Genomic DNA, 17,472 nt, shown 5'->3' with positions numbered 1-17,472 from the left:
TTGTCTTGGATAAAAAAAAACAAACAAAAAACCAGTCAGCTCATGCTGTATTCTGAACAGATCCTAACTGCAAATTAAACAAACTGACAGAACTGAACTGTTCAGCATCTTATTAAGTACTATTAATAATACCAAGGTGAGTTTCTTAACCTTTAAAAACAAATCCAAAACCAACACAATAGCATTTGCTAGTGTATCTTGGTCACTCCCAGAGCCTCAAATATTATTCTACCATATAGAAGATACTAAAAGGCTGGCACTGGGATACACTTATCCTTGTTATCTTCTTTCACTTCCCCCCTCCCCCGCCCCTTAAATTTTATTTTACTTGGAACATACACTAATGTAGGCCGATCATTTTGCATGTATATACTAAAACTGTTTCTTATAGATGAAAGTTTTGAATACAGAATAAATCAGTAGTCCTGGCTGCAAGGAAAACATTTATCATGGATTTGTAATGCCAGCAAAACAGAAACTGGACAAAAGATCAACACCACTCATTAGAGCTTTATCTACAGCTCAGCTCCAAAGTGACACTAAACACAAACTTTTCATGATCCTGAATGAGAACGGTCAGAAAATCTACCACTGAACTTACTAACCTGAGAACAAAACATGCAGGCAGACCAAAATGCTCCATTGTAAAGTACAGAAATATCTTCTACAGAATAATCCAAGGTTTTCTTGCTGGTGGTACGCCTTGTGGTTTGCCTGTGATTTCCAGTTACATAACCTTTTTTAAAATTTTCCTTTCTTTTCTCTGCAATTCCAATATACTTTGTTTTACTAGTCCGGGGCTCTTGGGACTACTAACATAAGAGACCAGAATTAAAGCAACATAGCTAAATGATATAAGGTTGAATTTGATATGCATGTCAGATACATGGATGAGATAGCCTTCTGTAAAACACTGAAGGACAGCTGGGGCCAGCAAGTACAAAAAATAAGTTAACAATCTGAATTAAAGCATTGTTAAAAATCTTGTTAAGAATCTTATGTAAGCAGGGAGGTAAGGCTAACATCTGAACAATTTACACAGTCAGTAAAAGCTGATAAAACAAAGCAGATCCCAAGTCAAAGACGGTTCTAGTAAGACTCAGTTTTGGTTCCACAAATGTCACCACCCATTTCTAAATCCTGAAGCCTAGGAAAGAATTCGGTAATACAAATTCGTAATGAAATAGCTACTTCAAGCTTTTAACCCACTCTTCTTCCTTCTTTATGATTTAGGCTGACATTTAGGAAAAAGGAGAATTTTAGAAATTACTGTCTCGGTAATACTCAGTTTGTTACTATATTGCATAATGAAGGGGCTGGCCATCCTGAATAGCAGAAAGCTCAGATAAGTGTTACTATTGAGGCACAGAGCAACGGTACCTGAATTGGATCCCTCTGTTGCCAAATTTTGACTGAATATTACTGGTGTTAATGGAATCCACCACCAGTGTCTGTACTGTAGGCATGGTACAACCAGCTAAATCACCTACGAACTGCAATTGCTGCACTAGAATAGTTTTTGTGTTCTTCTTCTGGGTTTTGTTTGTTTTGAGGAGGGAAGGCTATGGGGGACCCAATGCCTACAAGAAGGTTGTCAAGATGATGGAGCCAGGCTCTTCACCGTGTGCGCAGTGGGAGAATGAGAGACAACTGGCAGAAGCTGAAATGAGACAAGTTCAAACAAGAGGACAAACATAAAAAGTTTTTCAACATGGGGAGAGTCAAGCAGTGGGACATCATCCTTTGAGGTTTTGAAGACCCAAACACAGTCCTGAGCAACCAGCTCCAACAATAAAGGAACCCTGCCTTGAGCAGGAGGTTAGATTACGTTACGTCTAGAGATTGCTTCCAACCTGTATTATCCTATGTATCTTATCATGTATAATGTTTCTGTACATTATTACCTCAAAATTAGATCTGAAGACAAGATTAGGCAAAAGATTTACAGATTAATTTTAACAAAAAATTCCTATAAACACATGGAAACATAAAACCCTTCTGGTACTGCAGTGTAATAAAGAGACACTCCCCTTGTTAAAAAAACTCTGAAAACAATCAGAAATACTTTGCCTTATTAAGAAAGATGTTTAGAAATAAATACAGCTATGTAATTTTTCAGAACTCAGGAAAAATATAAGTAAAATACTTCGAAAGTGCCTTCACAAAAACTATCAACAAATCTTTAGGGTTTGAGATGGGGCTTCCCAAATTGTGGGGGAAAATACCTCAAAGACTAGAACTGTCTGCAAGCACACAAAAGTTCAGCTTGTTCTTATGAATAAACACCACTAAGGAGAAACACGAATTTCAGAAAAAGGGGCTGAAGAAAAAATATTTATCTGTCTAAAAGGAGGAGAGAAGAGAGACTATGATAAATGCAAAATATTTTATTTCTTGCAAACAAAAGCTGTGGTAACAACATTGCACAATATCAAATTTTAAGGTTTTGAAATTCTCAGAAATTATTCTTTATTGTGATTTTTTTTTTTGCTCCATATGTCTTTATAATTGTATTTTTACATTAGTTTTATATTATGACAAGAGTAAATTACTTACAGAAATTAAGACAAATTGTATATAACCTGCCAGCTTACTAATGTTTCATTTATATGTCACAGAGTGTAATCATTTAACACTTTGATCTGAAAAGGATTATGAGATTCAATGCTTTCCGAGTCATATAACAGAATTATACGGTCCACACCAATATTTATTTAAAATTATTAGAAGTATATGGGAATTCACTGTAAGTGTGCTGTTTGTATTTTCTACAAAACATAGGTAATAACTAACTTTGTACTTCACTAGAACAACAATTTCTCCCTTTTGTGTAAGATCTCCAGCAAAAAGGCAGACAAATCCACAAATTCAACATTTTTAGATCCAATGCTGAATAGCCTGGAGGGCAGCAGTAAAAGTCCTGAGTGCAGGATGAGTCCCTCGATGAGACATCAAGAGGGACCCAGCCTCCGCGTTGAACCCTGCTTCTTTAAGTTGTTTTGCTATTTCCTCCACATCCCAGCCTCCTTCTCCCTGGTTAGCCAGTAAGTGGTCAATAAGGCGAGGATAGAAGGCAGTAGATACACACTTCACCACTAACTTGGCATTGAGGAGCAAGGAAAGTATTTCAGCATCACAACTGGAATCATCAATCTATGAAGAAAGAAAAATCCAAAGTAATTAAAAATTAATTACCAGATACATCCATCAACCAGAACATGTCGTGACTGTTCTAACTGCACAGCGTGACCTTGAAAGTGAGATGAGTATTCTGTATGGATTAACAGGGATACACACTTTGCATATGTCAGAATATGTAAAGGTATGTCTTTAACAGTCTCTTTCACATTAATATAAATATTTGACCTGCACAAAGTTAAGGAATAAGGATGCTTAACAACCTGGCTAGGATTACATGAACAGCTTTATAGACTTTTCACAGGTTCTCAGCCTCAGTGCAGAACAGACCACACCATTTACCTCCATATCAAGAATGACACCCTGAGGAAGGTCAGAGCAAAGTATATTAAATTTTGGTCACTTTATATCAATATAATATATTACATTCCACATATTAATGATAGACAACATTTGCAGACTCAACCAGATTTTCCAGAGTTTCAGCACTCACAGCAAGGGTGAGATTTTCAGAAGAACACAACTTTTTAAAAGATTGGGAGCACAGAGCTGCTACCTCTGTGAGGCACCCTGTGTACTTCATAAAAATGTGGTTACTTGATACATGAGAACAGACACTCTCCTGAAAATCTTGTCTATAGCTTTACAAATAACACTATAGAATACTTTACATTCTATTTAATTTACTGTTGAGATGTCTTTCCTGGGTTCCTTGAAATGCAGTGTTGTTTTAATCACTTAGGTGAATTACCACTTGAAAAGTCCAATAAAACAAATACATATAACAAAACAAAAAAAAGGGCCAAAGGAGGGGTAGACAATAGTCAGTTTTCAATGACTGCATCCTAAAAGTTACAAATAAACTAATCAAATTATGCTATGTTTACAAAACAACCTCTCAGTTTAAAAACAAAACAAAACTGTCTGGTTAGCCTCTGTTTCATTTTCTGTACCAGCAAGTAATAAAGCCCCTGTGATCCAGTGATTTGGTACCCTTGAAGACCAGTTCAGCTGCTACACAGAACGTGACTACTGTATACCGAGAGATTTGGCACTGACACTTGACAATTGAAATTAAGCAATTTTTAATCTAATTAGCATCACAAAATTTTAACCCTGATTCTTTTCAGGGCAGCATTTAAAATTTCCTTGTCTCCCTGTTTTAGTTCAAGCTAAAACAGTGCAGAGCTTTGCTTTCTCATGTTCATGTGCAATGGGCTGCATCCACTCCTTGCCCCACCATTGTCACCATGAACACACTGCAACAGGCACTTCTTGCTTATAACCCAATTCTCTGTCCCACAAAGTTTCCACATTCATTTCTTAGTAACATGTAACTGTGAATTTAGAGTTGTGGTGTGTTTATTTTTTAATCTGGGTTGGGTTTTTTTTTCCAGAAAGATTGAACAAAAGTATGATCTATTAGTCCAGAAAACCAAATGTACTGGTAAAAATTCTTACCTACTCAGACACATACACTGTGAGAGATCATCCACACCATTTAACATGGACCATCTACTGTGGGACACTACTCTCTCCAGTTTCCCTATACAGGTAGTCAAACCAGAAACAGGATCCTCAAAGCATAAATTAGAACAAGTACATAATTTTCTCTTGAATGCATGGAATTCCAAGACTCCCAATGTTTGGCATCTTATTTGGAGGAATCAATATTACATTTGCATGTAGAGGTGACGTGCAGAAACAGACTCCACAATCAGTGAGATTGTAAAGTAGGTATGTTCATTCAGCGCTGGGCAGCACAGGGGGGTAGTCCCACCAAAGTCGTGCGTGCCTGACTTGGCAGTTCGCCTCAAGTTTATACAGTCAGGTATTACATATTCACAATACGCCTATACATATGCATGACCTATCCCCGCTTCATATTAAAATTAGCTTCAAGAAGTCATTTCCATAGTCTCCTCTCAAGTGCACTTGCACAGGGCCTCCTTATGGTGGTCGTCTGGTAGTCGCAGAGATGAAGATAGACGACTCCTCTTCATCACCGCTAGTAACCTCTTTTCTTGCGCAGGCTCAGTCATTTCTTGGTATTCAGCCAAGCTGCAAGGCCAGTCTTGGCTGGTTCTTGGGGCCAGCTCTTGCTTCTTATCAGGATCTGTCTCTGCCTCATCGGCTGGTTCTTGGGGCCAGTTCTTCTTATTAAGGACTGTCTCTGCCTCAGCTAATTTCAACAATGTAAGTGCTAAATATCATGTTTCATCCCCTTTTATTATATCTACTGAGATTCTTTTGACTCCCCTTGTCTCAGAGGAACATGGAGAGTTCATGAGGAACTACCAGGTAGCTCCTTGCATGGAAGTGGATGAGAAATGTGCAACTAGCTTCATGAGAAAGAACTTCCTCTGAAGTAACAACAAATTCTTTAGAAGAAAGATCTTTATTGTATCTAAATAGTTTTAGAGTAATGAATATAAGTTCCACTTCTGTGTAAGAGCTGAAAAGCTGGCATGATGACTGAAAGCATGTATGTGATAAGCAACAGCAATGGAATAACTTGTTGCTCTACTTTGGAGAAGATGCACTCCACACAACATAAAATATAATTAAAAAGGAAAAAGACAAAACATGAAATATTGTAGCATGAAAAGCTATTATACCTCTTTCTATTACCTTCAATTTACCACTAATAACACAGGATCATTACTTTCAATTTACAATTTTCACTTCCTTTGGAACTTCAGAAGCTTTCCAGAAAAACAGAATGTCTTTATCATGTTAACCAGGAAGAGAGTTTGCTGTTTCACCCTCATGCTACTTCTTCCATTACTTCATTAGTTATTTGTGGTTTTCTTTCCACTGAAATCTTAAAAATAAACTTGATTTCCTCCAAGTCTTCAACATTTTCACACTTATGCATTATTACAAAGCTAATGCAACAGTGCATAGCAGTTTTAGAACTGTTTTGTAAGCTGGACCTAAGAACTGTAGGGATGTCCAGTCTTTAGGCTGTCTAATCTTTAAGTCTTTAATTAGTTAATAATTCCTTTAAATTGTCATATGTTAATTACTGTCATGTTTTCCTGTTGAAGACAGGTTGATGATTAAATAAAATTCCTAGTGTTGGCAACTTGTAGCATACCACACAGCATACTAAGCCATTATCCAAACAGCTCTCATCTTTTCTGAAATGGAAGGCCAGAGGGATATTCTGCCCCACCTCTGAGCTCTATGTGCTCCATTCTTGACCTGTACGTAGGATGCAACTTTACACAGGGCTTCAGTGTTTGATTTTATGAACATAAAACACAAACACTAATTACAGTAATGAGATTAACAGAAGATAGGAGGTTTGGTTTAAATTAGTTTTTTAGGCTATTATTCAGTTAACGAAAGGTCCTATAGATTAGTGTGATTTCATATGCCAAAAACCTACAAATTTGAGAAGGCCAAGTCTGAAAGTGAAAGATCTTTTCTAGCATAAAACTATTGAGCTACACCTGAGCTATACTATGGGGATGAAGATGCCCGCATACAACACAGAAACAGAGCAACCTATCTGTACTCAGGCATAAATGAGATCATTGTGTCTTTACACATAACAAAAGAGTGCACAAAAGACTCTGGGTTGCGTCTGTCAGCTCATCCTTAAGCTCAAATAGCCCAGTAGGTTTAAACTGATTAACATTTCCCATTTTCTGACTTCAAAGCTGTCTGAAGATCTGGTCAGAAAGAGGGAACCTTTGTAATGTAATTGTCTCCAGGTAACTAGATGGGGACACAAGATGGCAACCAGACCCTGTGAAGGCATTTCACGCAGCTCAGGCCACTGTCTGTTCTGCAACACTTTGGTCAATTGAAGTGGAGTCTGACAGGTGTGGGAAGAACAGAGATGCCAAGGTTTAATGAAAAATCTGTATAAAAATAGGCAGCTGTGAAAACTAGATTAACTATTTAGCAGTTTTGCAACTACAGATCATGTCAACGTTTTGGGTATCAGTTGCATATGAAGAGACAGTCACAGTCATTAGTTTAATGCACACACCGAAATACACACACATAAAAACAAATGCACACACCGAAATTCCTTACCAACAACTATTCAGATTGTCAATGAATTAATGTATATTTAAAACCCTTAATTAAGATAGCTGATACACTGAGCAGCGATGCTTAGATAAAACTGTAAGATTTTAAAAAATTAAATCAATTTAAATGTACCATAAGACTACATATATTTAAAATTAATTTTAAATTAGAACATGCATTAAAGCAAAGAATTACTATAACGACATAAAAGGTAAACACACACAGCATATATTTAAAAGTAAAAATACACCACAGAGAGTATAATATGGTGTCTGTGCAAGGAATGACTCAGCAAAACTAGGACTCCCCAGTCTAGGATAGAGGCAGCTTAAAGGGTATAAAGCAGATAGCAACATCATTAGAGTACAAAGCAATTGATTAAACAAATTCTCTCATTAAAAAAAGAATTATGAAGCATCAAATGAACCTAGTAGGATCAAGTTCAGAGTAAATAAAAAAAATATAGTTGTTTTTTTTACACTGTTGAAATCTTTGGCAAATGATACTGCAGAATGTAAAAGCTCATCCAAGTTTAAGGAGAAACTGGACAAAACTGAGAAAGAAAACCACTGGCAGTTACTTAGTCAGCAAATACATAGAGCTGAAAAATAACTGGAAGTTGGGAGAGTAGTATCTCAAAAAGAGCCTATACATTTGCCCTATTCTTACTTTTCACTACACTTGTAATTCTCCCATCCGTTGGAGCCAACATACTGTTTCAGATGGACTTTTGATCCTCAAAATTTTACCTTTTGAAAAATATTAATTCAGAACAATCTTCAGGGTTATTTTTGTTTACCAATGATTTCAATCATATTTAAAATGTTTAAGTTAGCACAGACTGCCTGCAAGTACATATTTCTGGCATACATACCAAATATTAGGCTACAGTAGACACAGACTCTCTGAATGCACTATGTTTTCTTTCTCAAAATCACTCTTTTGACAAGTTTAACCAAGAGAGTAAAACCCGATTAAGACAATTACTAAAAAGCAACCTTACCATCCCAGTGTTAAAAAGCTGCTGCTTCTCGGAAGACAGCAGAGGTAAGATCTTATTGATGAGTCATTTCTGATCTGCCTGCACATGCAGAGCCCTTGCTATCCCAGGATCCTAACTAAGCCTTAGAACGCTGGTTCCAGCAAAGTTTATTGCTGATCCCAGAAACACTGTTCCAGTGATACGGGATGCAGCTGACTGCAGTTTAAGCAAGTCTCAGAGGTGCAGGTATCTTCTGCAAGTTAACACACAACCACTTTCCATATTGTATAAACGTGTGAATAAACTATAAACCACAATAATGACACACTCAGAGTATATACGGTAGAGAAAAATCATTATGCCTATCTAGACTTCCATGCTAAGGGTGCTGAATTTTTCATTAGTGTAGTATCTGTTACTTCTGGAAGGCTTAAATAGGAGCAGCTTTACTTTTTCATATCCATCTCTCCTTCAGTAGGATTTGACAGTACAGATTTAGTGTGGTGCTCACACACAATGCGCACGTGTACAAGTAAAAGAACTAATGGGGATAATTACACTAAGGAGAGGAACTCCTGACTTTTTTTTCCTTGACTTACATACCTATTTAGGTATTGGCTGAAATCTGCTTTCAAGATGTAGGCATTCAAGTGGTATCTCTGATGACTACCTCGCTCCTTTAGACTGTGATGATCAATATCCTTCCCTGCTAGAGACATACATATTCATCTAGAAAGTGAGACAGCATAGAAACAGAACTGCAACAGATGCACTCATTTCCAATGAAGCAGTGCTACAGCACTCTGCTTCAAACAGGGCTTGTGAATTTTATCATGTCTCTTAAATGCAGAATTTATAAATGGATCTGCATCTACAGATGGAAAACCACGTCTCATCAAGGTTTCTGCCAACAGAAGTGAGGACCCACTTGCACTCTGTCTCCACAGGTCCTAAACTCTTTCTGCACATCTTCAGCAAGATGAGGAGCCTTATCCCAGACTACTAAGTGCTGCTTTTAGGGAGTGGGGGGTGGTTCAAGCAGTTTCCCTGTACAACCTGTATTCACCCCTACGCTAACTGCTGTATTTCTGAATCAGAATGACAGTTTGTGTCTTTCGCTGAACTCGGTGCTGTCAGTGCATAACTATTAAGCATGCCTGCCTGGGGCTTTGCCATCAGCACACGGGTGTTCCAAACTGCAAATGGGCTCAGGCTTGAGGCACCCAGCTCTACCAAGGCAGCAGGTGCCCTGGGCATGCAGAGCCAGGCAGCCTGCAAAATTTTTAAGAAAGCTTGTGTGTGAAATAGGTGGGTGAAGATCAGCTTTGCCACAGGTGGCAGCTCTTCTCAGGAGGAGCTCCTCCTCAGAGGAGGAATTTGAGACATCTAGAAGGCTTTACTGATAAACCACCGAGGCCTCCACAAATTCATGCGACCATGAATGCAAGAATTTTGTGGATCTGCTCCCCAAGACCAAGGGCACGTATCAGCATCAAGTATTTCTTCTGGTTGCTAATACAGCCTACATGGACATTGTACCTATACTTGCTATGATGCAGTGTACCGGGGGTAGGGGGGAATAAAAAAAAAATAATCTCTCCTGTACTGAGAATTTCAGAAAAGCAAGAGCAGGTCAGGCATTACCTTTTGCCTAAGGGCCAAGTCAGGGTCTGCGCAGTTCCTCATCAGCATTGTTTATGCAGGTGTCTAGAGGTTCTGGTATTAGCAATAGGCAATATTTCATCCATAACTTATGCATTATGAAACATGGATACTAATGGAAAGTTAAGAGCTGTTGATGATGTAATAGCAGAAAAGAACTGAACCTGTTATTTCCCAGACTATTAGCTCTTCACTACTACTGGAGGTAAAAATGCTTTTCATTTTACTCCTCATTGGAGTCTATAGCTATAGGACAAATAAATAAGGGGAAAAGAGATATATATATATATATATATTAAAAAAAAAACTAGAAAAATAAACTAGAGAAAGATATTTTACCATAATCACCATTAGCTTATATACTCATAATTTACCAAGTTTTCTTTTAAAGGTAAGCCACATCAAGTGACTAGCCGTAAATGGCATATGACACTGGAGAACACTGGAAATTCCATCATTTCACACATTCTTTGATTTTTCATGTTACATTTTTCAATAAATCATGTTGCAAAGGTAGTCTCAGTACTTCATCGAAAGTATAGTATGCAAACGGAGCTAAGGTTTTATTTTAGATTAACTAAAACCATTTTCTAGTTCTAGTTTCTATTAAAGCCTTGATTGGAGAAGTATTTGCACTGATTGTATTAACTCCCATTTGTTAGCTGTTTTAACAGTATAACTACCAACAAGTAACAGAATATTTAATTGTTCTGTCAGAAGTATAAAACCCAGTCTTAATCTTTGAAAGATATCCAAGTGAACATACAACACTGAAACCCTTCTCAAAAACAATCTGACTCTTAAGGGCAAAATCTGAGCCCTATTGTCAGTAATAGCCTTATTTAGGTAAACTGCTTTTAAAAATTATTCACACACTACACAACACAGAGGAAGAATAGTTATTTCTGTTATCCAAAAAAAGACAAGTGGCAGTTTATAAAAAGATACACAATAAAAAGAGAGGTCTGCAATTTCAAAAAAGCTTACACAAAATCTTGGTTGTTTTATTACAGGCAAAAGCTATACAATTCCTAGTATCAGCACTTCAGCATCATCCTTAACTGTAAACATCCATAAAGCTGTCAGCAACATACAACAAATGGCTAACTAATACATCGTATCAGCAAGCAAGTGCTGTATTTTTCTCACAGCCATGTTTGTGAGCTGTGTTAGCACTATGTCAGGGAATCAATAGCTATGATTTCCCTTTGCCAGATGTTATTTGTCCTTTTCCTGTTTAATGTAAGCAGAAATGGGCTTCCTATGAAAAATTCATTAAGAATTCTACAAAAAGCACTAACAGTCCGAATACTGTTTTTAAAAAGCAAAAGGTATGCATACAAAATTATACTGAATAAACAACATTGACATAGCTAAGCAATATATGCACTTTTAGTACAGCACCAACTAATGTAGTCATGAGATGCATACAAAACAAAGAGTAAGAGATACTTTCCTGAACAATATAAGAACAGCTTTTAAATTCAGCATTGCACTCTTCTGTACTACTTGCTTTTCTAAACTGGCAGTGGAATGTCATATTCAAGGTACTGGCTAAGCGTTATGCCTGATGTAATGAAGTCAATATTAAATTTTAATTGACTTAAGATGCAACTTAGACCAAAGCTAAATGCTTTGAAAATTCTAGGTTATCCAGCACTCTTACAGAACTACATGCTCAAATTAATACTGAATTTCAAAGGAAAAACTAGAAACAACTTATCAAGCTGTGTCCTGCATAAGATGGCCAAAAAGAGTTATTATTTTAGGCATGCACAAGTGTACAAAGGGCTTTATATTAGTAAGAAGATAACATGGTTCCTGGTCCTAAAACTCCAATATAACGTAATCAACCTAGAGTGTAGAAAATTGAAAGCCATAGCACACTAGAAAGAAAAGGCCAGTTAAGAAAGTAATACAATTAGTAACCATTCAGGAAGTGCTACTGCACAGCATTATGCTTTAAAAATAGTTAAATAAAATGTACTCGGACACAAATTCCTGCTGGCAAGCTTCAGAGCTAGTCACTTACACAGCAGCTTTCATCTGTTAACAAAAAAGTCAATTTTAAAAGGTTAACAAGAACATATAGATGAGAAAGTGCATGCATATATCAGATGCCCACTTGCTTTTCAATGAGATCATCTTGTTTAAAACCAGTTACAAAAAAGCTTTGCTTTGCAGACACAAAATTTAAAATTGCAGGTGGTAAAAGAAAACTATCAATATACTAAAGATAATCTACTATCGTTTTGGTGGTTAATATTTATAAAATTATGTTTTGTGGAAAATTCAGAAAATTTGTGGTTGATTTGTATAAAGAAAAGGGAATAGGAACACCCTCATAAAAACCTGTGGTTCTTTCTTAGAATGCCAAAATGAACTAGGAAATACTCCAAATTCATACTGGATGCTAACTATGATATTGGAATTTTGATACAAGCAGATGCATATTACATGTAATACACACTGCCACCTTCCATGCTACCATTTAAAATGTTCGTAGAGAACGGGTTAAAAGAGCTGGTGCTTCCTCCATTTTGGTAACTACGTCCTTTTGAAGGAAAATTAGCAACATCTGAGATGGAGCCTATGCTTCCAGATCTATTGCTTCTCTGACTGGTCTTTACTGCTGTGTTCTGGAAAGGAGATAAATCCTTTCTCAAGCTATCCAATGGATGCAAAAAGAGAAAGCCTCTGGAATACAATGTGCAGAATAAGAAGGAAAGACACAGCACAAGAGCAGGAATAAGTGAGGAGGGGAGACTTAAGGGAGAATCTTGGGAAGGGCAAGATGCAGAATACCTTTCACAGGGAACAGAGGATGGTGTGAAAGTAAGGGATAGGATTGCACCATTTGTTGCAACCAAGGAATCTCAAAAATTTGTGGCAATTAATATAACTAGAGAAGAGGGCCTGCCCTAGAAAGCTCCTGCAGAAATAGGGGAATGTTTGCCTACTTTGAGTGTCTCAGAAAAGAGTTACAATCTCAATCTGAATTCCTACAAATCACATTTTTAAATGATTTTGTGTTTTGGGGATGCTTATTTTTAAAAGATACACACAGTTCCATTTCTGTTTCCATATGGGCAGTTTCCATTTGAAGTATTATATGGGAAATTTACCATCAATTATTATTTTATATTGTAATACACAATCAAGAGCTCCTCCCTAAGATATGGTACAGAATTTGAAAATATTAGAGATGAGGTTTTCCTACCTAAATACTGTAATTCTGGAAATGTTCAATGCAGTTAATTCAGCCAGACAGGAAAGCCATTCCCTTTCATATAAAGGTCTGAGACAATGCCTCCCTTCTCTTTTGTGGTAAGGTGCTAGATCATAGATGATAGCTAGCATAAAATCCAAGAAAGCCAGGTTGTACATGCACAAGTTCAATTAAGAGCTCTTAGAAGTTTTAAACCCAGCACAGTTTTCAGAAAAAAAATGGTAAAAGATAATATAATGCTTTTGTCTAGGAGACTAGCTTTCATCTTTTTAGGAGTTCCTTCTTAACTGAAAAGCACATACATAGGAAAGAGAGAGTAATGTAACTTTATATAACAATTGAAAAATATACAGTAATGTCTTTCAGTTCTTGTCCAAAATAAAAAAGACAGTATTTAGGTTTTTTTTCCCAGAAACTTCGCTGCAGTATTGAATAAAACCTGTTCAGAATTGCATGAAAGTCCCCAAACATCATCTTGCATTTTAGCCTTTCTACAACAAAACCAGTGATGTAACAGCTCTCCACGTGTATATAAACAGACTGCCAAGTTTGTCAGAAACAAGCTAACTCATCTGATGTATTGTTATCACTTAAAAAAACCCCAAAGTGCTAGAGTATGAGCAGAGAAATAACAATCTACTTGATATAACTGAATAGTTTCTTTTCCACCACACTGACTTAAAATAGCATACTAGATAATTTAAAGAAAGTGCTGAGTTTTAATCACCTCAAGTATATATAAAAGTTCTTACTAGCTGTGTGTTACTGCTCACTGTGGACGCAATAGCTGTGGAAAATGTTAATAATAAGGGTCTCAATAGTCTCTGCTTACTATATGAAGATAAAAGAGCTAATTTATTACCTCAAACTCTGAAAGGTGGTTAATTCAACTGCTCATACCTTAGCAACAGCTGTTATCTGCTCCAGTGCCACAGCGTGAAGATCTTGATCTTTGCTTTCTACCAGCAGTTTCAGGGACGGCAGCAGGAGGGACTGGTTAAGCAGCAGGAAACATAATTCTTTTATACACTGAAAATAAAAGTAAACTCATTCGGTGAGATCTCTGGAGATACTAACATCATCATTCACACTAAAATTTATGAAAATTCTATGCCAAATGCAAAATGAAAACCCAACTTCCACAACAAATGAACTCCCTGTTGGAAATAACACTTCAGAAACTTGAAAGGACACATTTTAAAAAAAATGCAAAATACAGGGTTGTAAGTGCAACGTTTGTTACATTAAGACAAGACAGGTACTGAATCACCATTGCAACCTGGAGTTTTACTGAAAGAACAACAGAGCAATCACAGCTCTCTGTGGGACTAATATATTTGTGCTTACTGAAATACTGCAAAGCATAGGAAGAAACTTAACAGGCACCTGTGACATTTCCGTAACTCAATTATGCAATCATAAAAGTAGAACAAAATCAACATGAAATAACAGTACCAGAGTTGAACATCATAAAGTTCTGTTGCAAAATCTTTCCAAATTTTATACAATTTTTTATACATGATTAAAGTTTAGCAAATTAATTTTCTCCCATTCATCTAATTTCTCATATTTTATAATATAGCACAAATTCAGCATCATAAATCTCTGCAAGAAAAAACTGTCCAGAGAAGTATCTTTAAATAAAGCCAAAGAAAAAAACAGAAAACTCCCCAATGCACAATACTGTGCATTTCCAAATCTTTACCTTGGCCTTTAGTTAAAACAAACAAACAAAACAACCTACATGTAACTTGTGGGTTTTTTTTTCCCCCTCAACATTGCAGTGATTTATTCATTTATACATCAATAAGTATTTCAACTAACAAATGATGTTATAAACCAAATTATAACTTCCTTTTCCCTTTTTGTAACTTCCAAGAATTTGGGTCATTTGTCACAACCAATTCCCAGTGAGGGTCATCAGGGATATTCCAGGACAGCTCACACTAAGTGCTCTGGATATTGTATGATAGCCACCTTGAAAATGGTATCCAACTCTTACAGGTGCTCTCTGTTTCACTCCAACATTTAGAGAGCAATTGTGGAAGGAGCTCATCAGCTAAATATTAAACTGAGAGAACGCAAGTCATATTTTTTACATCTTTTGCAGTTTAGTGACAGGTGTAACAATTTGATGACCAAGATGCAACCACACTTTTAGCAGCATGGTTTTAGTAGCTGTGAACCTAAAAGCCTAAAAATTATTTTAAGATGAAGAGACGTTAAATACTCCAACTGTAATGTTCTGCAGATACCTGGCCTTGCTTGGCACAGGGAGGTCTCTGGCTGCACGGTGCTCAGTCTTTTCTGAAATTATACATTCAAGAAACACTGCCTAGGAAGTTATATTCCATCACACTGAGCTCTGAGGCACTGAGGCAAGCCTTGTTCTCTTACCCAGACTTGTTCCTTTAAACTTGTATCCTGTACTGCTACTGATTGTTGATGTTCTCAGTGAAGGATATGATATAGGATCAAGGAATAAGAATATCAAATAAATATATTAATCTTTGTCTGATCAGTCATATGCTTATTCAACTTCTGATAATTTCATATTCTATTTTACTTCTTTTGAGCAGTATACCTAACCATTCCAGCAAACTTACTAAATGTGAAGCTAGAGATCCACTCTACATGTCTCCTTTTCTTGAAAACGTGTATCCACAGCAATAAATACAACTTATATTCAGAACAATAAATTCTGAGAGTCAGAAGATGCATAACCTGAACAAACCAGCAATTTTACCATGCTTGGTAACTTTTTCTGTCTGAAAGCTTCTCAAAACCAACCGGAGAAGCAGTGCCATAAGAAATAACCTGTAACTATAAAAAGGTTCTCTAAAAGAACAGCAAATGACATTTTAGGGTTGTGGGAGGAAGAAAAGGAAACTAAGCAAATTGTAAAATGTAACTACATACTGTACGTTCTTAAAGCAACAAGGCAGGGAGAGAAAAGCTGCAGATGTTACATCAGAGTTTGCTGTCTCAATGAGCTGCTTTAAAGAAAAATTAAATCTCTCGGCAAGTAAACGCAATAATACAGATATTAACATTGCTGTTCAAAGCAATAACATTTAACTCAGATGATATGCCAGCATTATGTTTTCTTCTTAGATGCTTCACAATTATACTCTAGTACTGGTTACACATTCTAATGGGACATGTTCTAACACAGTCTGCCTTGTTCATCACAGAGGCATAAAGGCCTACACATAAGGAAACACATGCTTAGCTATCCAATTAACTTCTTTAACGGCTTAGCCGTCCAATTAACTTCATCTTACAGTAACAGATTCTGAAGCCAAAGGTCATTAGATTTCAGGTAGGTACCAGTCAGATGACTTGAGTAATTTTGTGCCGGATAATAACACGTCTAGCAGACATATCCAGTCTTACCAACAAAAATGTTTTGAGTATAGAGAATCCGTCATCTCTCTTGAAGGAGAAATATACATTCCAATAATTAATTTTACTTACTGTCAAAATATCATTCCTTATGCTAAAATCTGAAATGGTATAAATTAAACTTAATTGGTTCTTGTTATGCCTTTCTTTGTAAATCAAGAGAGACTTTTATTAGCTTTTGTTCCATCTAAAAATATCTGCAGAATACAATCAATCACCTCTCGATCTCTGATAAGATAATATACTCCTTCAGTCTTCCACTTCAAAGTATTTTCATCTGTGCACTAATTTTTGCGGGTTCTCTCTTTTGCCCCTCATTTTTCAGTGTCCTCTTAAAATGCAGCTATACTAACAGGGTGTTTTATTTTAATGCCAGTCTCACTAGTGGTTTATGCAGAAGGGTACTTCCTATCCACTCTTCTTCATATCTCTTATAAGGTATGACTGCACTGCCTCTGTTTTCCTTATGACTCTACATTGTGATTAATGACATACCGATAGGAAAAACAGTAACAAAAAACCAAGAAAAACAAAGTATTAAATACCTATTTTGCTTTAATTCTTATTAAAAGATCTCAGGCAAATGAACAGCTAACAGTTGACAACAACAATGGGTGAGAGCTCAGCATTGAAAATTCACACTAGAATAAAAAAAGAAATTTCTGGGGCTGAAGAATTCACCCCCAAACACCTAAAGAAATAATAAATCAGGTTAAGAGGCATCGCCCTTGAGAGCATGACAGGTTACAAAAGACTGGAAAAGAGAAATACAGTCTGTCTTTCAGGCATGGAAGAAAGCAGGCACACAAGGGGAAAATTGTAGACCTATCAGACTTTCCCAGTTCATGAAAACCATCAAAACATAAAATGAAAACCCAAACAAAAAAATTTGCATGGAAATACATTCCCACAGGGCCCTGCAACAGGTTCTATAGTTAGGAATAAGGCCATCACTATGGCATATTTTGACTTCAGCGAGACTTTGAAGATGTGACATGAAACAGTCACT

The 17,472-nt window shown here is 36.6% G+C and overlaps 1 protein-coding gene across 1 annotated transcript in view; it reads right to left on the bottom strand.

Moving 5' to 3' along the window:
- Positions 1–2,639: 2,639 nt before the first annotated feature.
- Positions 2,640–17,472, bottom strand: part of NBAS (neuroblastoma amplified sequence) — a 190,367-nt gene continuing 175,534 nt past the window's right edge. Inside the window, exons 51-52 of the mRNA XM_010566655.1 lie at positions 13,959–14,087; positions 2,640–3,153 (exon numbers count right to left, since the gene is read on the bottom strand). Of these exons, the coding sequence (XP_010564957.1) occupies positions 2,878–3,153; positions 13,959–14,087 (405 nt within the window). The 3' untranslated portion in view covers positions 2,640–2,877. The remainder of the gene's footprint in view (positions 3,154–13,958; positions 14,088–17,472) is intronic.

This window comes from Haliaeetus leucocephalus, unplaced genomic scaffold (assembly GCF_000737465.1).
Source record: "Haliaeetus leucocephalus isolate CR32 unplaced genomic scaffold, Haliaeetus_leucocephalus-4.0 Scaffold217, whole genome shotgun sequence".
NCBI lineage: Eukaryota > Metazoa > Chordata > Aves > Accipitriformes > Accipitridae > Haliaeetus > Haliaeetus leucocephalus.
The sequence above is the reverse complement of the archived record's forward strand: the minus strand, read 5'-3'. Positions and strand labels throughout refer to the sequence as shown.